Below are 21,939 nucleotides of genomic sequence, written 5' to 3'. Positions count from 1 at the left end.
AAGAATATGTATTCTTTAAATTTGGGTGGAATGTTCTGTAGATCTGCAGTGAACATCCTAAACGTCTATCAACTGCCAAATAGATAAGGAAAATTTGGCACACCAGCAGAAGGGAATAGTATTCAGAATTAAGAAAAGTGAAATTTGCAGGTAAATGGATGGGGAAGAAAACGATCATTCTCGGTAAGGTGACCCAGACCCAGAAAGACTGACAGCTCATGCATGTTTTCTCTCATGGCTGTAGCTTTGAATCTTCAGATATATTTGTTTCATTTGGAATACTCATATGTCAGTTACTAAGGGTTCACAGGGGAGGGGTGCTTTTAAGGGAGAAGAGATAGAATATTCTGTTATACCAGGTTAAAAAGGGACAGTGGTAACAGGAAGGGTTAAACTGAGGTGAGGTAGGAAGAATAGGGCAGAAAAGGGAATAGGAAGGGACAAGTTCCACTAAAGACCTTTTGAAAAAGTCATATGGGAAACTACTACTGGTAGAAGTTTCCTTAAAATATACACATAAATAAAGTAAGATGTTAAAAGTGAGTTACCCTATAATGAGGTAACAATACCCTACTAGACAACACCAGAGACTAACAAAAAGTCCAGTGCCAGGAACTGGCTATCTCTTTTGGAGTTATTGGCAAGTTAGGTTCCACAGACTCTACTAAACATTAGAAGTTATTGCCCTTGTTAATCTCTTAATTACTTCTAAAACTTGACAATAAGACTCTATTGCTGCTGGGTGGTTGCAGCACATACCTCGAGTCCCACACTAGAGAGGCAGAGGCAGGAGGATCTCTGAATTCAAGGCCAGCCTAGTCTACAGGGTGAGTTCCAGGGCAGCCAGAGCTACGACAGAGAAACCCTGTCTCAAAAAAAAAAAAAAACCAAAAACGGATGCTATTGTTGAAGACACCATATATTTAAATCATAGAACATGTAGATAGATACCTGGAAACCTCATTCCCACTGACTAGGCTTTACAGCTACGGAAGGCACTATGCACAGGACTGGGGGGAAAACAGTCATCAATCTCATCCAGCTATGAACTCACTGGCTGCAACAATGGATGGCTTGGCGAGGCATGCCCACTGGTGCACCAGTGGCAGGACAATCACAGGTATAACCAACCACTCTTGGATTAGACTTAAGGCCCGCTCCATAATATAAAACCCATATCTAGCACCATTATTGGGCCAAGAACCTATAGCTAGACAAGTCATAGGCCCCAGAGGTGAACCTACTACTAAACGGACACAGTAACTGACATCTAATGACTTGTTTTTATATCCATAAATTAGTGCATCACTCAGTCTTCATCAGAGACTCACAACGGGCCGAGGAAGAGACTAAGAGACTGTGGAATGTTTAGTTTTAAATGCAACGTGCATACCATACTCCCTCATCTCAAAACTTAGGTAGGGATCATTGTGGAAGAGGGACGGGAAGAGTTTAAGAGTCAGAGGCAATAGATGACTACAGGTAAACAGTATCTTCTGAACAAAGCAGGGTAGCTACACACATGAACTCACAACAATTATGATCGCATATATAAGACCTGTGCAAGCCCAAGCCAGCTCAAATTCTAGCATAAAGAGGAGAGTTGTTAAGGCAGGTATGGTGGAGCATGCCTTTAATCCCAGCATGGAAAAGGCAGAGGCAGGTGGACCTCTGAGAGTTTGAGGCCAGCCTGGTCTGCAGAGTGAGTTCTAGGACAGCCAAAGCTACACAGTGAGACCCTGTCTCCAAAGTGGGACACAAAGTCCCACGTGACCCCTAGCTGAGGCACTGATACTTGCTGGGATATGGGGAGTCAGTTTTCTCTAAGAATATAACTAGTCACTGCTAAATCATCCACACGCCAGTGGAAGATCACATACCTAAGACTATTTGGGTAGTACAAGTCTTGACAGATTTAAATAAAAAAATAAAATTTTAAAAACTGATACAAAGTTGGATGGGTAGAGAAGGGAGTATGGGTCTGAGCAGAGTTTAGGATGCTGAATATAAACACACAAATTTCTCAAAGAAGTAATAAAACGTTTTTTTTTTAATATCAATAAAGCCAGACACAGCAGCACACACCCATAATCCCAGTACTTAGGATGCAGAGGCAGGCAGATCTCTGAGAGATCTAGACCAGCCCAGTCTACATAGTAAGTTCTAGAACAGTCAAAGCTACAAAGTGAGACTCTGTCCCAGGGGTTGGGGAGGAAATAAATGAATATGTCAGGAAAGCTATATATAGTTAAGACCATCTATAGTCCCACCTACTTCAGAAAGTGAAGCAGGATGATCACTCTAAGAGCTTATCCAGGGAATTTGGGGCCAGTCTGGGCAATATAGATAGATAATATTAACAAAATATCAATCAACCAAAGCCAACAAACCAATAAAACTTAGATTGTACTAATTTTAATACTCTATAATAAAAAGAACAAGAGAATAAAACTAATAAAACTAACCAACTAAATAAATAATAAAGGGGACCTGAAAGATGGCTCACCAGGGACCCATATAGTAGCAGTTGTCCTCTGACCTTAGCATGTAGGGCACCTTCACTTGTGCACGTGCGTGTGTGCACTCATATACACAGACACACAGACACACAGACGAATGCAATATGACTTAAAAAAGAAAAAGGAACAAAAAATTTCCTTAAAATATCCTGTTTTGTTTTTTTAAAATGTACCTTTTAAGGTATGTGATGCATCAAAAATTGGAAAAAAGGAACTGAGCTCAAGCTCAGGAGGATGCTTGAGCATTAAGTTACTCAATTTAGCATTTCTTTAATTAGTTTTTAAAATATTTAAGGGGCTGGAGAGATGGACTTCTTAGTTAAGAGCACTAGTTACTTTTCCCAAGGACCCAGGTTTGATTTCCAGAACCTACATGGAGGTCCACAACTGGCTGTAACTCCAGTTCCAGGACCTTCGGGCCTGAGGACACTGCACATAGCGGTGCATAGGCATACTTGCAGACAAAACACACATACACTCAAAATAAAAAGACCTTGTCTTTCAGCTCAAAACTGATCTTCAAGCCGGGCGGTGGTGGCGCACGCCTTTAATCCCAGCACTTGGGAGGCAGAGGCAGGCGGATCTCTGTGAGTTTGAGACCAGCCTGGTCTACAAGAGCTAGTTCCAGGACAGGCTCCAAAACCACAGAGAAACCCTGTCTCGAAAAATCAAAAAAAAAAAAAAAAAACTGATCTTCAACCAACCACAACAGAACTTAAATAGTGACTCCATGAGACCATACAAATAAATATATCTAGAACTTTATTATTTCTTTTTTTTTTCAAGTATTGAGAATGCCCAACTTTATTATTTCTTATAAGATAATACAACGGTTTTATTGTTGGTGATGTTTCGGTTGTTTGTTTTTCTGAAAATGATATATTTCAGGGACTGGAGAGAGAACTAAGATGTTAAGAGCCTCTGTGCCTTTTGCTGAGGACCTGGGTTCAACTATCAGTACTGCATGTTCACAACCATCCATAGCCTCCCATTCAGGGGACCCAATAGGCACACATTTTGTGCATGAAGGCAAAACATTTATATATGTAAAATAAAATAATAAATCTTTAAAAAATTTTTAAAGAATAAGACTTTAGATCACTAAATTTTAAGAATTCTTGAAATTCAGGGCATATGAAGTAATTTAAAATTAATTAAAATATAAAAGCTTATGTAATAGAAAATTCTTCAGATATTTCATAAATTGAATAAAAATTTCCCTGAATAGTTAGCCTGTGACTATGCCATCTATTATTATATCTTAAAAATGAGATGTAACAGGGCCGTAGTGGCGCACACTTTTAATCCCAGCACTCGGGAGGCAGAGGTAGGCAGATCTCTGTGAGTTCAAGGCCAGCCTGGTCTACAAGAACTAATTTCAAGACAGGCACCAAAGCTACAGAGAAACCTTGTCTCAGAAAAAAAAAACAAAAAAACCAAAAAAAACAGAATGAGATGTATAATAAGTACAAGAATAAATTTACCATAATTAGTTACTGAAATAATTTATTTACCACACGAAGTAACCAAATTTTCTCTATTATTTTAAATTACTAACAATGTCTTTATGAACAAAAACACAAACAACATGAGGTCATGGGGCTGAAAAGATGGCTTAGTGGTTAGGAGTACCAACTGTTCTTCCAGAGGACCTGGTTCAATGCCAGCACCCAAATGGTGCCTCACACACAAACGTAACTCACAGAATGGGTGTACAGATTATATACACACGTCTATAAACACCAGGAGGTCAGGAAGGTCAGCAACCCCTAGCTGAGGATGCTGGATGATAAAGCAGGCTTAACACAATGAAGCAACTAGTCAGTGGAAGCGGGGCCAAACCGTAAGAACCACAACAGACAGGGCTATCAGGAAAGCCAACCAGGAAGCCAGGGAGGTAGCTATGAAGACACATATATACTAGAAAAATTAATTATCTTTATCAAAGTCAGCTAAAAAAATTACTTTTTTTCTCCCCTTGGCAACATAAACTAAGATCTTGAAATCAAATTTATTATCTTCTTAAATAAAGTATAGACTAGGGATATAGCTCAATCTGAAGTTTTATGTTTAATCTCTGACAGACACTAATGAAGAAAGGAAATAGAAAACATTAGTCTTAAGGATGTGAGGAGAGGGATCAAAAACTTTATGGAAACCTACGACTTTTAAAAGTTAATTTAAAATATAAAGGAGTTTGGACATAACAGAATGGGTAGACAATGCTGCTCACAGAAGCGATGGACTGTCAAATGAAGATCTCTGTGAGATACCTCCATGGCTCCCACCTTCAGGTTCTTGCTTTGAACCCCTGCCCTAACTTCCCTTAATGATGGAGCATGGTCTGGAAGTGTAAGAGGATACAAACCCTTCCTTCCCTAAGCTGCCTCTGGCCAGTGTTTTAACACAACAAAAGAGTAATTCTAGTTACAGGACCTAAACACTGTCCACACCACAGGCTCACAAAACAGGTGGCTGGTTGAGCTCAGTTAGAAAACTGTGGGAAAACTTCACAAAATGTACATTCACATACCCACCCCCTGAAAAAAATCTACATTCCACACCAAGAGTGTGAGTCTGATGAAACAAACCACTCTGACTCAGAACCACTAGAACTATAGATGGGAATATCAGACAACTATATCTAACAAATTCGAGAAGATAAAAATAAGATCAAAATGAGAGTGAAGGAAAGAAGAAATTACCAAAAAAAAAAAATCAGAAAAAAATTTTTTTTACAAGAAATAAATTCAGGGGGTAAAAACATTTGTCCCATGAACCTGAGAGCCAACCCTGGAGCCTACTATGGAAGGAAGCACACTTGAGAACTCTCTTCTGACCTCTACATGCAAGCCTACAATTACACACATTTACACACAAAATCTTACAGAAATCCAGAAACTTTGCAAGATGAACTGACACACTAAAATTAGTTCATTAGCAAACCAGACCTATCTTTGTAGAGAGCTACCAGCTTTTGAAGAAGTCACCCAGCCTTTGAGAGAGACAGAAGTTAAAAAAGATAAAAAAGTCTGGATAATAAGAATTCCAAAGAGCAGTAATTAAAATAATGAGAATGTGGTGAGATTTCTGAATTAACAGAACAAGAAAGAAAAAAGTGTTATTTTCAAAATGCCTGAATTCTAGCTCATCACTTACTAGACAACCCAGGAAGGAACATTCTAAACCACAATAGTCTCAAGGGTAAACGGAATATTAATATCTACTTAACACACAGCTATCATGACAATTAAGTGAAATCCAAATATACTTAATACAGAACTCAATAAATGATATCTACCAGCAATCTAAAAAAGAAAATGAAAAAAATAAACCTGTAAGGTGCAGTTAGACAGTGACAATGAGGACTGAGACCAGGAGACCATCGACTTGGACAACTGTGAAATGAGTAGCACAGGGCCCTGCCGCACTGTCCCCACTCAACACCTCCTTCCACCGCGGCTCCTCCACTCCTCCGAGCCTCCACTCAACACCTCCTTCCACCGCGGCTCCCCCACTCCTCCGAGCCTCCACTCAACACCTCCTTCCACCGCGGCTCCCCCACTCCTCCGAGCCTCCACTCAACACCTCCTTCCACCGCGGCTCCTCCACTCCTCCGAGCCTCCACTCAACACCTCCTTCCACCGCGGCTCCCCCACTCCTCCAAGCCTCCTACGGGTGTACACCGGAGGCAGAAAGACTCTATGCTGACCCGTCCTCCTCGTTTGAAGTCCCGCACTGTGATGAGGCACAGGCGTCACATACTTACTTTTCATGAGTTTTCCTGACAGTTCTCGCAGTGGAGAGGAGAGGCTATTTCTACTGGCTACTGTAAGTCTGGGGGAGGATTCTCGGGAGTCTGTGGAGATTTGAGGAGCTCCTGTTCTGGCCATTTCAAGATGGAGAGAAGGGGCACTGTGGCATTCCTGGGAGAGCAGCAAGTGATTCTGAGTGTTCTGAGTTCTATCACTCAGGTCAATTCCTTCTGGTGGAGTCACGAGCAGTGGGGCTGAGCTAGAATCCCCCAACCTCTTGTCCAGAGACTCAGTTACAAAAGATGCTGACGTTGTCTCGGGCTTTTTAGATGGAGAGACAGGCTCAGCCAACGAACTCTGTTTCACTGTGTTCAGACTGTGTGCTCTTATTCGGGACCAAGTTGTAGAGTGAAAACTTTCAGCCTCTAACCAAAATTTCACCAGGTGTTCCATTCTCCGAAGCTCCATAAACTGGAGGAAATATGGGAGGACAACAGAGTCACGCAAGACCTGTTCAAGGGTCTTTGAAAGACTGGATTTGGTCTCTTGAGTTTGATAGTCCAGACAGGATCTGCCTAAAAGACAGAAGCAAATAAATAAATTAGCTATTTTGGTAACAATTTCCTATCTAAAGACAAACTTTTCTAACATTGGAATCAGACAATACTTCCAAAAAGACTATTTCCAAAATAATCTTTTTTTACTCCTTTACACCATTGCTAACTAGGAGTAGCCATTTCCTTCAACCCCACTTAACATTCAAATTAGCAAACTCTGAGTATATTTAACTCATGACTTTGATTTGTATCTTTTCTGTGCATTCTTATTAGGTGGTCAAATGCACCTCCTCAGTGTTCTATTGGACATTCCTTATGTTTGCATGAACACAATACAGCACTACCTCATTACACTTGCACTTGTTTTTTTTTAATCTATTTTTTTTCAAAGTCTCTTCCAATCATGAAGTTCAATATCTTTCGACTGGAATCTCACACGTTTTATTACGTTTGCCCTTTATTATTAGGCGTTAATAAGAAGTTGCAGTCACTTACCTAGGTCCCCAAAATGAGCAGCCTCCATGTGGCTTGGCTGCTTCTTAAGCGTTGCTGTTCTGCTGCTTGAAAAGGAGTCCATGTTGGCAGAAATGGCATTGATTGCAACATGACTTGGTCCTGCAGCTTCCAGCAAGGCATGGTTTTTAGTGCTCTTCTGTGGGGAATGTACGGCTATTGAAGCTATAAATTTTGAAAAAAAAATGTGTAAACACAATTTGATGATTTGAAACCCATGAGCAGGCTTTAAGAAAATTAAAAAAACAAACAAACAAAAAAACTACACTTTCTAATACTTAAGCAACACTCAGAAAACAGTTAAGGGGCTGAAGAGATAGCTCAGCAACTAAGCACTGGCTGCTCTCTGGAGCACTCAGGTACAAGCCCAGCACCCACATGGAGGCTGACAAACACCTACAACTCCAGTTCCAGGGATATGGTGCCCTCTTCTGGCCTCTGTGAGAACACACATGATGTACAGACACAATATACATGCAGACCAAACACCCTTTTACATTAAAAAAAAAATTTTTAAATAAAATAAGTCAGACATGTTGCCACATGCCTTTAATTCCAGCAAATAGGAGGCCACAGATAGATCTCTGTCAGTTGAGGGCCAGCCTGGTCTACAAAGAAAGCTCCAAGACAGACAGGGCTTCATAGCCCACCTCTAATAAATATCTAGAAGAGCCGGGCGGTGGTGGTGCGCGCCTTTAATCCCAGCACTCGGGAGGCAGAGACAGGCGGATCTCTGTGAGTTCGAGACCAGCCTGGTCTACAAAAGCTAGTTCCAGGACAGGCTCCAAAACCACAAGAGAAACCCTGTCTCGAAAAACCAAAAATAAATAAATAAATAAATAAATATCTAGAAGATAATTCTATAAAACAGAAGCAAAGCGTAAAGAAAACACTCTATTAATAAAACTATGACTTGGAGAGCTCTTTCTCTGAAAACTCTGACTTCAGCACAGAAGCCAAGCTTAGTGTGGTGTTATACGACCAACACCCCAGCAGGGAGCCAGGAAGTCAAGTCAGGCTCCAGGTTAGTCTGGGCAAAGTGGCAAAACCTGTCTCCCCAAAGAGAAAAGTATAAAAACATAGAAAGTATTTTGAAAGGTGAACCTTTTCATTTTCTTAATCTTTGCTTGCTTCACAAACAAAAAACTGAATTTAGAATAAATTCTTGAGAGAAATAAAAAAATCTAGAAAACTGTTTATCACAATACTTTACTTTTTAAATTGAGCAGCAAACTGAAGTACAAGTTACTTAAAAATAAAACTCTTAGGCAGGGCAGTCCCATCCTCTAAAAGAATAAGGGGAAATCTCTCTCAAGTTGAAGGCCAGCCTGGTCAATACAGTAAATTCCTGGCAAGCCAAAGTTACATAGTAAGACCCTCTCTCAGCCAGGCGATGGTGGCGCGCGCCTTTAATCCCAGCACTCGGGAGGCAGAGACAGGCGGATCTCTGTGAGTTCAAGACCAGCCTGGTCTACAGAGCTAGTTCCAGGACAGGAACCAAAACCACAGAGAAACCCTGTCTCAAAAACCCAAAAAAAAAAAAAAAAAGACCCTCTCTCAAAAAACTAATAATAAAAATAAACACTTAAAACTTACAATGCCAATGGAGATGCAGTTCTGTAGCAGAACTGCTTGTTTAGCATTTGTCAAGCAGATCCTGGGTTTGATCCTCAAGACCACAAATTGTATTGTTCAGAAAATATTTCTTTAATAGTCTGAAGAAATAGTATTATCCTTTTGACTTCAGCATTCTAAATTATGGGCTGGAGAGAGAGCTCAGCTGCTAAAGTTGAGAATCACACTTATCTCTAAAGAATAAGAGCTCAGGTCCCAAAAAAGTTACCAATGCAGTAGCAGGAAATATTAACCCAATACTGCTGAGTGACACTTAAAGTTGTTGTTAAAGCTGAGTTAAAATTCTATTTGTCAGCTAGACGGTGGTGACGCACGCCTTTAATACCAGCACTCGAGAGGCAGAGGCAGGCAGATCTCTATGAGTTCAAGGCCAGCCTGGTCCAGGACAGGCTACAAAAGCTACAGAGAAACCCTGTCTCGAAAAACAAAACAAAACAAAACAAAGAAAAAACAAAATACAACAACAACAACAACAAAAAACAACTATTTGTTTAACTTTAATAGGAGGTTGCCCTAGTTTTTATTTTCATGTTTACTTGAAGTAAAACCATTTCAGCAAGTTTATAAACAATTGTTTAGGTTTTTAGTTATTTTTGAGACATGGTCTGACTATGTTGGGCTGGGCTATCCACAAATTCACAATCCTCCTGCTTCAGCCTCCAGAGTTTAGCAATTACAGGTGTGCATTAACACAGCCAATTTATAGATTAAAAAAAAAAAAAAACTTTTGGGGGCTGGAGAGATGGCTCAGTGGTTAAGAGCATTGCCTGCTCTTTCAAAGGTCCTGAGTTCAATTCCCGGCGACCACATGGTGGCTCACAACCATCTGTAACGAGGTCTGCTGTCCTCTTCTGGTCTGCAAACACACACAGATTGAATATTGTATACATAATAAATAAATATTTAAAAAAAAGAACTTTTACAAGTGTGTGCACACAAGATGTGTGTATGAGTACATATGCCACAGTGCACGTGTGGAATGCAGAGGACAACTCTGCAGAATTGGTTCTCTCCTCCACCTTTATGTGGGTTCCAGGGGATCAAACCCAAGGTCTCCAGGCTTTCATGGCAAGCACTTTTACCCACTGAGCCATCTCACCATGCCTGCGGGTTAGTTTTTTCATACAGACAATAGATACATAGAAAATTCTATGTGACTATCTCCTTTCTAAATATATCTTCATTAGATATCCATGATAACAAAAATGCTATGAATTCATTTGTGTGGTTCTTTTTCTTAGGGGCTGGAGAGGGAAGTGATGAAACAGCTAGCATTCATTGCTTTTAACGAGGGCCCGGGCTCCATCCCCAGCACCCACGTGGTGGTTCACAGCCACCTGTAACTATAGTTCCATGCCCTCTTCTGGCCTCTATATACATGGTACATAAACATCCATGCTAGGAAAACATGGTTTTCCTACTCCTCTTCACCACTCTGCTGGAACTCATGCCTTCTATCACCTCTGTTCTTTCTCAACAGCCTCTGAATTCCATGGTACTACACTCCCTAATTTCCTCTTGAGTCTGTCCATCCTTCTCATTCTAAAATCCATCTCTTAAATGTCCACTGTCAGAAATGGCCTCCTTCACTGACTCCTCTTCCTAAATATATATCCCTGGCCTGATCTCCTATCTATCCTTTGATCTAGGCTCTGTTCTAGCATTTCTTTTCTTTCTTTCTTTTCTTTTCTTTCCTTTTTTTTTTTTTTTTTTTTCGGTTTTTCAAGACAGGGTTTCTCTGTGGTTTTGGAGCCTGTCCTGGAACTAGCTCTTGTAGACCAGGCTGGTCTCGAACTCACAGAGATCCGCCTGTCTCTGCCTCCCGAGTGCTGGGATTAAAGGCGTGCGCCACCACCGCCCGGCTTTTTTTCTTTTTTTGAGACAGGGTTTCTCTGTAGTTTTTCAAGCCTGTCCTGGAATTAGCTCTTGTAGACCAGGCTGGCCTTGAACTCACAGAGACAGGGACAGAAGGGAAAATCTATTTACTGGGAAAAAAAAAATCTCACTTAAGCTTCAGGGAGCCATAAGCACTTAAAACCCATGCAGCTTCAGGTATTCATCCTTAGCCAGCCCAGTCTCTATCAGGAGCTGCTGTATGCTCGCTCTGGGGCTGAATTACTTCTCCATATTCTAGATGCTCAATTATAGTACGATGGCAACAAAGGCAAATTCTTCTTAAATGCCTCACTAGCTTCTTTTTATCATAATTATCAGTAATCCCTGGGATAGCAGTCATCAATGTCTTCCTGCCAGTATAATTCTTAAATGGATATAATCTTCAGTGCCATCAACTTTGGAAGTTCTGGAGAACAAGCATTTGATACAATTCCTTCTCCTTGGTGGAAATGGCCTGTGCAAGACGGCTGCAGGAGAAGAGGGCTGGCGGCAGGGACGGACAGACAGGGAGCCTTGGAGCATCAGGAAGTGAGGGGTCTGGAAGGAGAGTCAGCTGAGTCCTGGGCAGCAACTCAGTGACGAGGCCTCTTTTCTGCTCTTTATGGCTCTGTATAGCCTCATTTCAATCTTTCTGTAAAAATTTCCCTTTACTTATCTGATGGCCCTTATATAAATATACATATTTAAATACATATGTTTATTTGAATAAATATATTTTCAAAAAACTTAAAGGCTTGCAGGGACAAAATAAACAATCTTCTCTTTCATCTAAATCCTCTTATTCTTCAGTGTGTATACAGACTGCATCCTTTCCATGAAGTCTTCCCTAAAGTTTGCTGGCCTCAAATTTTCTGGGCTCCTTGTAATCCTTCACTTCAGCTCACTATTTAACACTAGGCAGTGACCACTACCATTGCACCACCTGGGACAGACCAGGCACTCTACTGTTTGGTTTGTGGGTTTACTTACGTTTTGGTCTCTCTGGACAATTCTTCAAGACTGGTATTTCCTCCATTTTAGAGGTAAAAGCAAACATGTAGAAAAGTTAAATACTTTGTCCTAGGTCTATGAACTTGGGAAGGGCCATTTCAACAGACAGGATTCCAACCTAGGTCATCTAGAGTCTCGTATATCTTTGGTTAAAACCTCAGACCCTAGAATTACTGTGTGTGAAACATATAAAAAGGAATGACTCAAAAATGCTTCCATGCAATATACCACAACTGAACATGTAACTCCCTAGCTTGGTTCTGTGAGGTAAGCCAGAAAGGTAGCAAGTGATAAACCTTACATCCATGTCCCTCACATTCCAGATCTAATCAATAACACCTTCAATTCATTTAACCTGTTGGACTTTCAATTTTGTCCTGATCTCTTTATTACCATCACTAGTTCAAACCACCCGGAAAAATTATTTCACAATTTTTTTCTCTCTCCTACCAATATATGACTCAATAAAGGCAATATCCCAGTCTTTTGTGATCTGTTACAGCCAACTTTTTTTAATGCCAAGAATAAAAGCGCTGGCCGGGCATGGTGGCACACACCTTTAATCTCAGCACTCAAAAGGCAGAAGGAGGAGGATCCCTGTGAGTCTGAAGGCAGCCTGGTCTACAAAGTTAGTTCCATGACAGCCATGCTGCAACACAGAGAAACCCTATCTTTAAAAACCAAATCCAAAAAGAATAAAAGTGATCCATAAATGGAGGCCATTATTATTTTTGCTCTATTTGCTATTGTAAATCAAAGCAGGCCCTGGTAATCACACTGCAACTTTACTTTTATAAGTGTGCACATGCACACATGCAAACAAGTGTGAGAGCATGTGCGGCAGGGAGTGTTTGTGGAAATAAGAGAATAACTTCCAGGAGTCAGTTCTCTCCTGCCAACCAGCAGTTTGACCCACTGAGCCTCTCGAGGGTCCTCTTCGTACAAACTTCTAGGACTGCCTCTTTTAATGCTTTTGTATGTTTCACTTTACTGACCTAGCATGAAGTTTTTAAATTTCAATTAATTTAGAGAATTAAAAACCCACTGGAAAACAAAATGATGGCAATCTCCTCACTGTACAAATGAATCTGAAGAAAGCTCCTTGACTTTCCAAAGTTAGATTTCTAGTGTCAGCTCTGGGTGAAGACGGCAGTTCTGATGGATGGCTTGGCTAGTAGTAGTCCCTTCCTTCTACCACAGTCAGACCTGTTTCACAAACCTCCTCTTAAGACCTTTTACCTTAACCAAACGCCAGTCACATCTGGTTTAAAGAAAATAGTTTAAACTAATACAGTCTCCAACTCACTTTAAATTATCAGTAATACGCTTCAGTAAGGCTGTAGGGGCATGTTTTTCTCTAATGTTGCAAACCTTGTAAATGGTATAATTAAACTTTCTGGCAAACTAAACAGATGGTAAACACTCAATGCTAGCCACATATCATAAAAAGAAAAAACCATACTTAAACCCATAAATAAGAACAGTGTATTAACACCCACAAAGAACTGTAAATAAGCTTAAATGAAGGCCACTGACCCAATACAGTGGAAACTACTCATCCACATTTGTGAACAGACAGAAAACCAGCCTTGTAAATGGGAGTCTCTCTAGCTGTCACGGCTCAGTGCGTGTTTTACTGAACAAAGCCAACTAATGACTGTAAGGGAACAATCAAACGTATGATTAATAAGGAACTGGTTCATTTTAGAGAAGCCAGCAAATGCCAGTAAAGCCTTGTTAGAATATACATGCTAAAGAGAAATTAAGTCATAATCATGAATAATTATAATAATGAAGAATGACTACTGTCACAAGAAGAGAATCAGAGCATTCATAACCCCAAAGCCCATCGCTGTGAATACAAAAGAGAACTCACTCACCTTTGATGGACTTGACATCTGAGGTCTTCTCTTGCTCTTTACCTTTCACTAGAACACAAAAAAGGCATCATGACCAACTTCTGCAGTCAAAGAGATCCATTCTATAAACTGTCACCATCAGAGAGCCTTGAATCTAACAGATGAGTATTCTAAATTCTAAAACAATGAACTATGTGCCCTGGGGGTGGGTCAGTTCTCAGAAAAGAATTCTCTGAGAAAGAAACCTTTGAACAGCACTTGATCAAAATCCCTGGGAGGGTTTCTCAAGAGCCAACTTTCAAAACAGCTATATTCAAGTTTTGCCTCTTGCTACTTATCAGTCATGTAATCTTGGACAAGTTATTTTATTTAACTGAATGTTAATTTCCTCAAGTAGTAAAATCAGGTCATTAATAAAACTCACTTAGAGGGTTGCTGATGAAAAATGAAACACTTGTAAAAGGCATCTGAAATGTATTTAGGATGTTAGCGCCACGAATCACCCACTATGCCAGCCTTCAAGTGCAGTAAAGAAAACCCTCTTTGGTTATATATAGCATCTTAATTCTTTTGTATGCCCTCTCTAGCTTTGGGTACAAACCTCAATTCCTAAGCCTAAAGTCTAACAAGTTGTCTCAAAAATGATTACATCATCTTTCCTTTATTACACAAAACAGTGAAAATTCTACAGCAAAAAAGCTTACAACAGCAAGCAAGAAAGCTGTAAGTGCTCTAGGCAAGTGTGGATTCTATTATAAGACCTGACAGGAGGTTATTTTTAATCTGCTTTACTTTTCTTGTTTGTTTTAAACACTAAATTTCCTTGAATTCATCTTGAGTGGCTTATCAAAGTAAGAAATCTCAGAATGTGCCGTGTCTCTATATTCTGAAATATTAAAGTTGAAAAGCCAATAGCAAAAAATAGCTAGCTGGCTGTCAGAGAATCTCCTAGCATGTGCCCAACTCTCCCGCGTCAGAGAAGTGCCCTTGCCTTCAGCAAGTCTACTTCCAAGCATGTAGGCATCAACAAAGAAAAGATACGGTGCTGGCTGGTACTCCTCACTGCCGTCAGGAACATAAAACAAGGACGTGTGACGGAGTGACTGGTATCTTACAGCAGTTGTCCTGCCTCAGCCTTCCAAGTGCTGGAACTGCATGCATGCACCACCCACCAGCGCACTGTGGTCACATTCATCTAACAAGAAATGGAAAAACCTGTGCTCTGGAGTGAACAGAATTACAAGATTCTCATTTTCCTTTTAAATAATACCTTAAAATCTGTCATGACTGTCCTTATTTATATTTCCACATAGAAATGTACCCTAAGAATTAGCACTGACCTTTTTTTGGTTGGGGGTTGGGGTGAGACAGTATTTCTGTGTAGCTTTGGAGCCTGTCCTAGAACTTGCTCTGTAGACCAGGCTGGCCTTGAACTCCAAGATCCTTCCACCTCTGCCTCTGCTGGATTAAAAGCAGGAGCCACCACCACCCAGCTAGCACTGACTTAAGTTATTTATTTATTTATTTATTGGCAGGGTTTGTCTATGCAGCCTTGGGTATACAGGAACTCATTCGGCAGACAAGGCTGGCCTTGAACTCGGATCCATCTGCCTCTGCCTCCTAAGGGCTGGAATTAAAGGTATGCACCACAGATTTCTAATCATCCTCGTTTTTATCATATATTTTGAGAAGTGGATCTCAGAGGTTCCAGTCCACTGCTTGCTGTTGCTGTGGGTTTGTGAAAAGGTAAAACATACGAATAGAAAAGTGGTCAAGATCCTTACGTCATAACAGTCAGGAAACAGGACCAATGCCATTAACATCACCTGTATATTTCTAACTTCAACTATACATCCTCAGCTTTGCTCCTTACCTAATCCAGACAGCTGCAGCTAACTGTGGTACTTTTATCTGACAAGTTTACTTAAATTATTTGAAACCTAGCTCCAACTAGGCTCATGTCTACTTATCATCAGGTTTTTAGTATGCACCTTCTCAGGGTAAAACTTCAGTCCATCCTTAACTGTCTCTCTTCCCTGCTCGGCACCTCACTAGTCAGCAGTCCTTTATGAGTTATCCCAGAACTTAACCTAAATTCAGCCATGTGTCACCACTTTTGACAGTTAACACTGGCTGAGGCAGGCGCCTCCATTTAGGCAGGGTGGCTAAGGAAGTCCTCTGAGATGTTACTTTAATTTCAGTTTGACTGTCAAGAGGGAGCTGATTTTAATAAAGACTGAGAAAGCACAAGTATTTTGCTATCACCTTCCTTATGGGGTATCTGTTTATCTAGCATGAAAAAAAATTCCACATCTCCTACCTCTTATTCTTTATCTGTTTCTATACATCTTTATCTATATTAAAGGTTCACAAACTTATCCTGAAAAAGGGCCAGAGTATAGACATTTTCAAAATTTTTTACTTGGGGTTTGAGAGATGGCTCCATGGCTAAGAGCACTGGCTGCTCTTCCAGAGGACCCAGGTTTGATTTTCAACACTTCCATGTTGGCTCCCACTGACTGGAACTCCAGTTCTAGGGGATCAACACTCTCTTCCAGCCTCCAAGAGCACAGCATGCACATGAAGCACAAACATATATGCAGGCCAAACATCCATACACGGTTTTTGTCATCTCAAAGTCTTATTTTATTTATTGCACTGTGTGTGCGTCTATCAGTATACACATGTATGGAGATCAGAGTACAATGTTTGAGGGTCCTTTTTCCTTTCACCATGAGTTTCAGGCACTGAGGTCAAGTTGCCAGCAGGGCAAAGTGCTGCACCATTCCACAAGTCCTAAATTCTAACTACTTTAAGTTCTGCTGACCTCAAAGGTCTCTGCTTGCACTATTAAACACACAGACACATCTGTGTTACAGTAACTGGTGGTGCGCTGTGCTGTTGAGATGGCTTAGTGGTCAAGAGCCTGTGCTACTCTTCCAGAGGACCCAGGTTTAGTTTCCAGCATCCACAATATGGCTCACAGCCGGGCGATGGTGGCACACGCCTTTAATCCCAGCACTCGGGAGGCAGAGGCAGGCGGATCTCTGTGAGTTCGAGACCAGCCTGGTCTACAGAGCTAGTTCCAGGATAGGCTCCAAAACCACAGAGAAACCCTGTTTCGAAAAACCAAAAAAAAAAAAAAAAAAACACAATATGGCTCACAGTTATCCATAACAGGATACACACATGGTACACATACATACGTGTACACAAAACATTCATGTGTGTGTATATACATATATATGCAAAACCGAAAAAAAAAAAAAACTAATGAACTGTATCTTGTCTTTGAAATACAGAAATAAATTTCAGGGACTAGAGTGAGGGCTTAGCCCATGAAAAGTTGGCCACATAAGCTGGATTAACCTGAATTTATCTTCAGAACCCAGTCAGTTGGGAGAAGAGGGCTGACCCCACAAAGTTGTACTCCGGTCTTACATGCCCAGTGACACTTGTGCACACACACAATAGTAAAATATATATAACTAAAAATTCCAAATAAGATGGAGCACAATTGGTGAATAAAACAGAGAGGCAGAGGCAGGTGGATCTCTGTGAGTTCGAGACCAGCCTGGTCTACAGAGCTAGTTCCAGGACAGGCTCCAAAGCCACAGAGAAACCCTGTCTCGAAAAACCAAAAAAGAAATGATTTAGAGGGAAAACAAACAAACATCTGCTCTTGGGGCAGAGAACGGTATTTTAAAACAGCAGGCTGGAAAGATGGCTTTGTAGTGAAGAGCACAAACCATTGCTAGGTGTGGTGGCATGAGCCTTTCACCTATCACTCGGGCAGAGAGATGGGTCTCAGTTCCAGGCAGCTTAGACTACACAGAGAAATCCTGTCTCGAAAAACAAAAAAAGCAACAACAACAAAAGCCAAGAGCACATACTACTCTTGTGGCAGACCCAAGTTTGGATCCTACCACAAGTGTCAAGTGGCTTGCAACTGATTAACTCCAGAGGATATGATACTCTTCTGAACTCAGGGCACCTGTATTCCTGTGCGCAGATACAGACATGCATGCACGCACACACACACACACGTAATTTAAAGAATTTTAATAAATTTCTGAAAGAAGAAAAAAGCTCCATCTCAAATGCAGTTTCTGAGTGTACTGGAGTGGGCTGAAATTTGCTGCTCTTCTTAGGTCCAGCAAATGGCCATAGGATCTTTATTAGCCCGTGAAGGTTGAGGTCACTGAACCAAAGAAGGCATTCTCCTTTCTGCTTGTGTCTTTTGGGTTTCGGAGCCATGATCTATTCAACTGGCTGAAAGCACAGTGCCAAGCGGCCAGGTGTGATAGTTTATGATCTGGGAGCTATATTTTGCCTTCCCAGTGTGCAACTGTGCCTATCAACAACATTTCTAAAAGAGAAAGCTGGCACAGTTAAAAAAGGATGAGAATAAGGAAAAGCATGGCTACAGTAGGGCAACTGTTCTAACCACTTTGCATTTGTTATCTCAGCCTGGTGATATTCTTGCATATTTGCATAGGAAGATACCTACTTGAATGATTATCAACATCAATGTTTGCAAGTAAAAATTAAGAAATAAGTTTTATTACTAGGAAAACTAGTTTATTACTCGGAAAACTAGTTTATTACTCGTTTAAAACTAATTAAACAGAGATATATTTATAAAAGAATCAAGTAGTTACAATAAATTCCCATCACCCATATGGTGGCTCACAACCATCTGTAACTCCAGTTTTAGAGGATTAGATGCTCTCTTCTGGTCTCCTCAGGCACAGGTACACACATGGTGCACACACAAATAAAACACTCATACAAATAAAATAAAAAAGTCAGTGCCAATTCATGGAACACTTTCTATGTCAAAGTAAAAATAAAGGGACCAACATGACAGACTTTTTGCTTTTGGAGACAGGGTTTCTCTATGCAGCCCTGAAACTGTAGACCAGGCTGGCTTCGAACTCACAGAGGTCCACGTGCCTCCGGCTCCCGAGTGCTGGGATAAAAGGCGTGATCTACCCGTACCTGACCATGAGTGACATCTTTAAGATATTTTCAAAGACAAATGAGAATCTTGTAACTCCACCCATTCTAGAGCGTGTATACCAGAAGAGACAGACAGGCCAGGCTCAATTACAGCCCTACAATCCCAATCCCGTACTCAGAAGACTAAGAAAGGACTGCTATAAGGGCCAGTAATGGCCACATATCAAGATATTGATATGAAAACCCCCCAAAAATAAACGATGAAAGCCATGACAGAAATTACAAAAAGCATCTCTCAAGACTTAGATATAAAAGAAAAATTGAACACAACAGAGAGGTAAAAATAAGAAAATGAGAAAACACTAAGGTAATTTTTAGTTTTCCTCTTATTTGGTTGTTGCTGTGTGTTTTACTTGCTTATCTATGTATGTATACCATGTGCATGCCTAGTGCCCAAGGAGGCCAGAGGAGGCTACAGGATTCCCTGGACCTGAAGTTACAGATGGCTGTAGCTACCATGTGAGTTCCTCTGTGCAGTAACACAGGCTCTGAAGGGCTGAGCCACCCCCTGCCTCCTTTTCTAGCTTTGAGATTTACCATTTTAAATGAAATGTAATATAGTAAATCTCTATCAAGAAAGAAAAATAAAGCGAGGAGGGTCTTTTATATAAGAGTTTTCGGAAGACACGTAGGGATCCATGCCTGCAATCCCAATACAACAGAGGCAGGGCACCCTGATCTAACCAGTAAATACTAAGGCCATGGCTACAAAGCTAGGCTGCCTCAACCTCAACGCCCCAAGAAGCTGTTTCTAGCTTCACCTGCCACATCCAGTCTCCGAAACTCATTGAATGATTTTTTTAAAAATACTTTTATTTATTTTGTGGGTGTGGACATGTCACAGCATGTGTATGGAGGTCAGAGGACAGCTTATGGGAGCCACTCTTTCCCCTCCACCACTGTGGGTCCTGGGGCACAAACTCAGATGCTCAGGCTGCAGAGGAAGGGCCTTTACCTGCTGAGCCGCCACACAAATAATCAGATCACTCTTTATTGTCACGTTATTCCTCTCCAAGTTCTACAATATATGCTCTCTGCATTTGGAATAAAAACTCAATAATTTGGCGTTGACCCACCTATCTCTCTATGCCTCAGTCACAGAAGCTGGCTTGCCTTTTCTGAAGGGCACCAGCGCTTCATTCCTGGTGCCTACAGTGTCTTTCCTGACCTCTCTAAAGTTACCTCCTAGCACTGATCCATGAGTTTATGTTTCAAGGTTACATCCTGAGTTCTTCCTCTAACACCCATCCAAAATGGTTCCTCTTCATAAGTTACTCTCATTACACAAAATTCAGTTTGTAAAGGATATACATGCAACTATTTTAATTTTTTTTTTTTTGCTTATTTATTGTCTACCAACAGCGACAATGAGCTCCATAGGTACAGAAACTACTAGGTCCAGATGACTATTGAATGACATCCTAGTACAGTGTCTGGTCGACTGGACACTTGGCAGTGTGTGTTGAATAAACAGACAACACTCTGCTGTCGTGCAACATGAAATTAATTCCATACTTAGAATGTATCTTCCCCCTTAAAAAGTAAGCGCCCACCACTGTCAAACCAGGTCCAGTTAATGACTCCGAAGGTATCATTAACATCAGGTACTGTACTGATGAAGCGTCCTGCCATTTTGCCAGCTAGTGCTAACAGTCAGCCTCAGTCCTATGATTCTCAGCGGGGAGAGAAGTGGGTTAACTGGCTGTTCCAGGTTACAGAGTTTATGAAAAAGTTGTCACGTGAACACAAGTCTGATTTAGCGAAATGTGTTTTCAAAAAAAGAAAAAAAAATATTCTGTCTGTTACATCTTCTCTGAAGCAACAAGAGGGGACAGAAAGAACCATCATCTGATCTAAAGAGATTTGCTTGTTCCATTTGCGTATGTATTTTTAATGAAATGCGACAATCTTCTCCAGGATCAAAATCACCCTGCCTCTACTTTAAAACGGAGCAAGCTTTTACAACTGAACACCAGAAACCTAAGTAGTTCATTTATAAAAACAGCAACGATTCCAATAATTTGTAAACTTGCTAAATCAGCAAAAGCAGTCGTCTTCTGAATACGGAACTTCAGTAGTAAGAAATCTTATTTTAGGAATAACAGCGGGCCCCCTTCCGCTCTCCACCCCCGACCCCAAAAGAGGAAACTGGAAAAAAAGCTCTGGTTGAACAAACAACAGTTTCACGTGGTTTCAGGTATAAGTCCCTCGATATTCGAAAAAGTCAGACTTCCTACAAGTAAAAGGATTTCCCTGATCCTGATCCATAGTGCGCGTGTGCACATAGACAACACACACATCCAAACCTCTGGACACCAAAGACACCAGCAAAGCCATTCTTTAGCAAACAAGTGTTAACTTCTACGGGTCTGAGGGAGCACTTTCTGCCCAGAGCGACAATGCCCCCTCCGACCTCGCTGGAAGAGGCCACCTTCTACCCTGCAGAGTCCGGGGCAGCGCACCGCACCGCACCGCGGGTGTCGGCGCCGAGGCCGAGCGGCTCACCGAGAGCCTCGCAGCCGCCCTGAAAAAACCCTTGCAGGTCGGCCGCCCCACCGCCGCCCGGCTCGCCCCCGGCCGGCGACCCCTCGGCTACCTTTCCGCCGGAAGAAGGACATGGCGGGGCCCGGGTCGGGGCGGAGGGCGCGGGGGGACTGTCGCGGGGAGGACCCTGCTCCCTTCATTCAGCAGCTGGCTGGGACTTCCGGGTCCGCAGGAGCCGCCGCACTAGCCCGAAAACAGCCCCTTCTTCCGGGTGTGGGCGCTGCCGCCTCCTCGGGATGCCCGGGCAGCTGCTGCCGCCATGTTATCAACAAGCCACCCGCCCGGAGTTCCGGTCCTTCCGCGCGCGGGGCTTCACGGGAGGCCCCGGCCCCGCCCCCTCCCGCGCACCTCCTCCCGCGGGGCCGGGGAGCGCGCCCGCCGAGTCCACGTGACCCGGCGTCCTCGCGTCCGCGAGCCCTTCCCGCGGGTGGCTCGGGTTGGTGGTGTGTCTTCACGAAGCCGGAGCCCGCACTGCTCCGCCGCCTTTCCACGGAATTTTGCTAAATGGCGCGGACTGACTAGCATTGCCCCGCCAGGTCTCCCGGACGCGCAGGCGAACCAGCAGGACAGTCATTTTCGCTTACGTAGCTCCTGAGTCTCCGTCCCTCAAAGTGACCTCGGGAAGGAAAGAGAAGGAGTAGTAGGCTTA

General features: G+C 42.0%; 1 protein-coding gene across 1 annotated transcript in view; it reads right to left on the bottom strand.

Annotated features, from left to right (window-relative positions):
* Positions 1–21,606, bottom strand: part of Akap10 (A-kinase anchoring protein 10) — a 68,978-nt gene extending 47,372 nt beyond the window's left edge. Inside the window, exons 1-4 of the mRNA XM_075992249.1 lie at positions 21,343–21,606; positions 13,746–13,793; positions 7,327–7,509; positions 6,289–6,849 (exon numbers count right to left, since the gene is read on the bottom strand). Coding sequence (XP_075848364.1) covers positions 6,289–6,849; positions 7,327–7,509; positions 13,746–13,793; positions 21,343–21,430 — 880 coding nt within the window. The 5' untranslated portion in view covers positions 21,431–21,606. The remainder of the gene's footprint in view (positions 1–6,288; positions 6,850–7,326; positions 7,510–13,745; positions 13,794–21,342) is intronic.
* Positions 21,607–21,939: the final 333 nt, after the last annotated feature.

The sequence above is a fragment of the Microtus pennsylvanicus genome, chromosome 11 (genome assembly GCF_037038515.1).
Source record: "Microtus pennsylvanicus isolate mMicPen1 chromosome 11, mMicPen1.hap1, whole genome shotgun sequence".
NCBI classification, from domain to species: domain Eukaryota; kingdom Metazoa; phylum Chordata; class Mammalia; order Rodentia; family Cricetidae; genus Microtus; species Microtus pennsylvanicus.
This window is presented reverse-complemented; position numbering and strand designations above follow the sequence as displayed.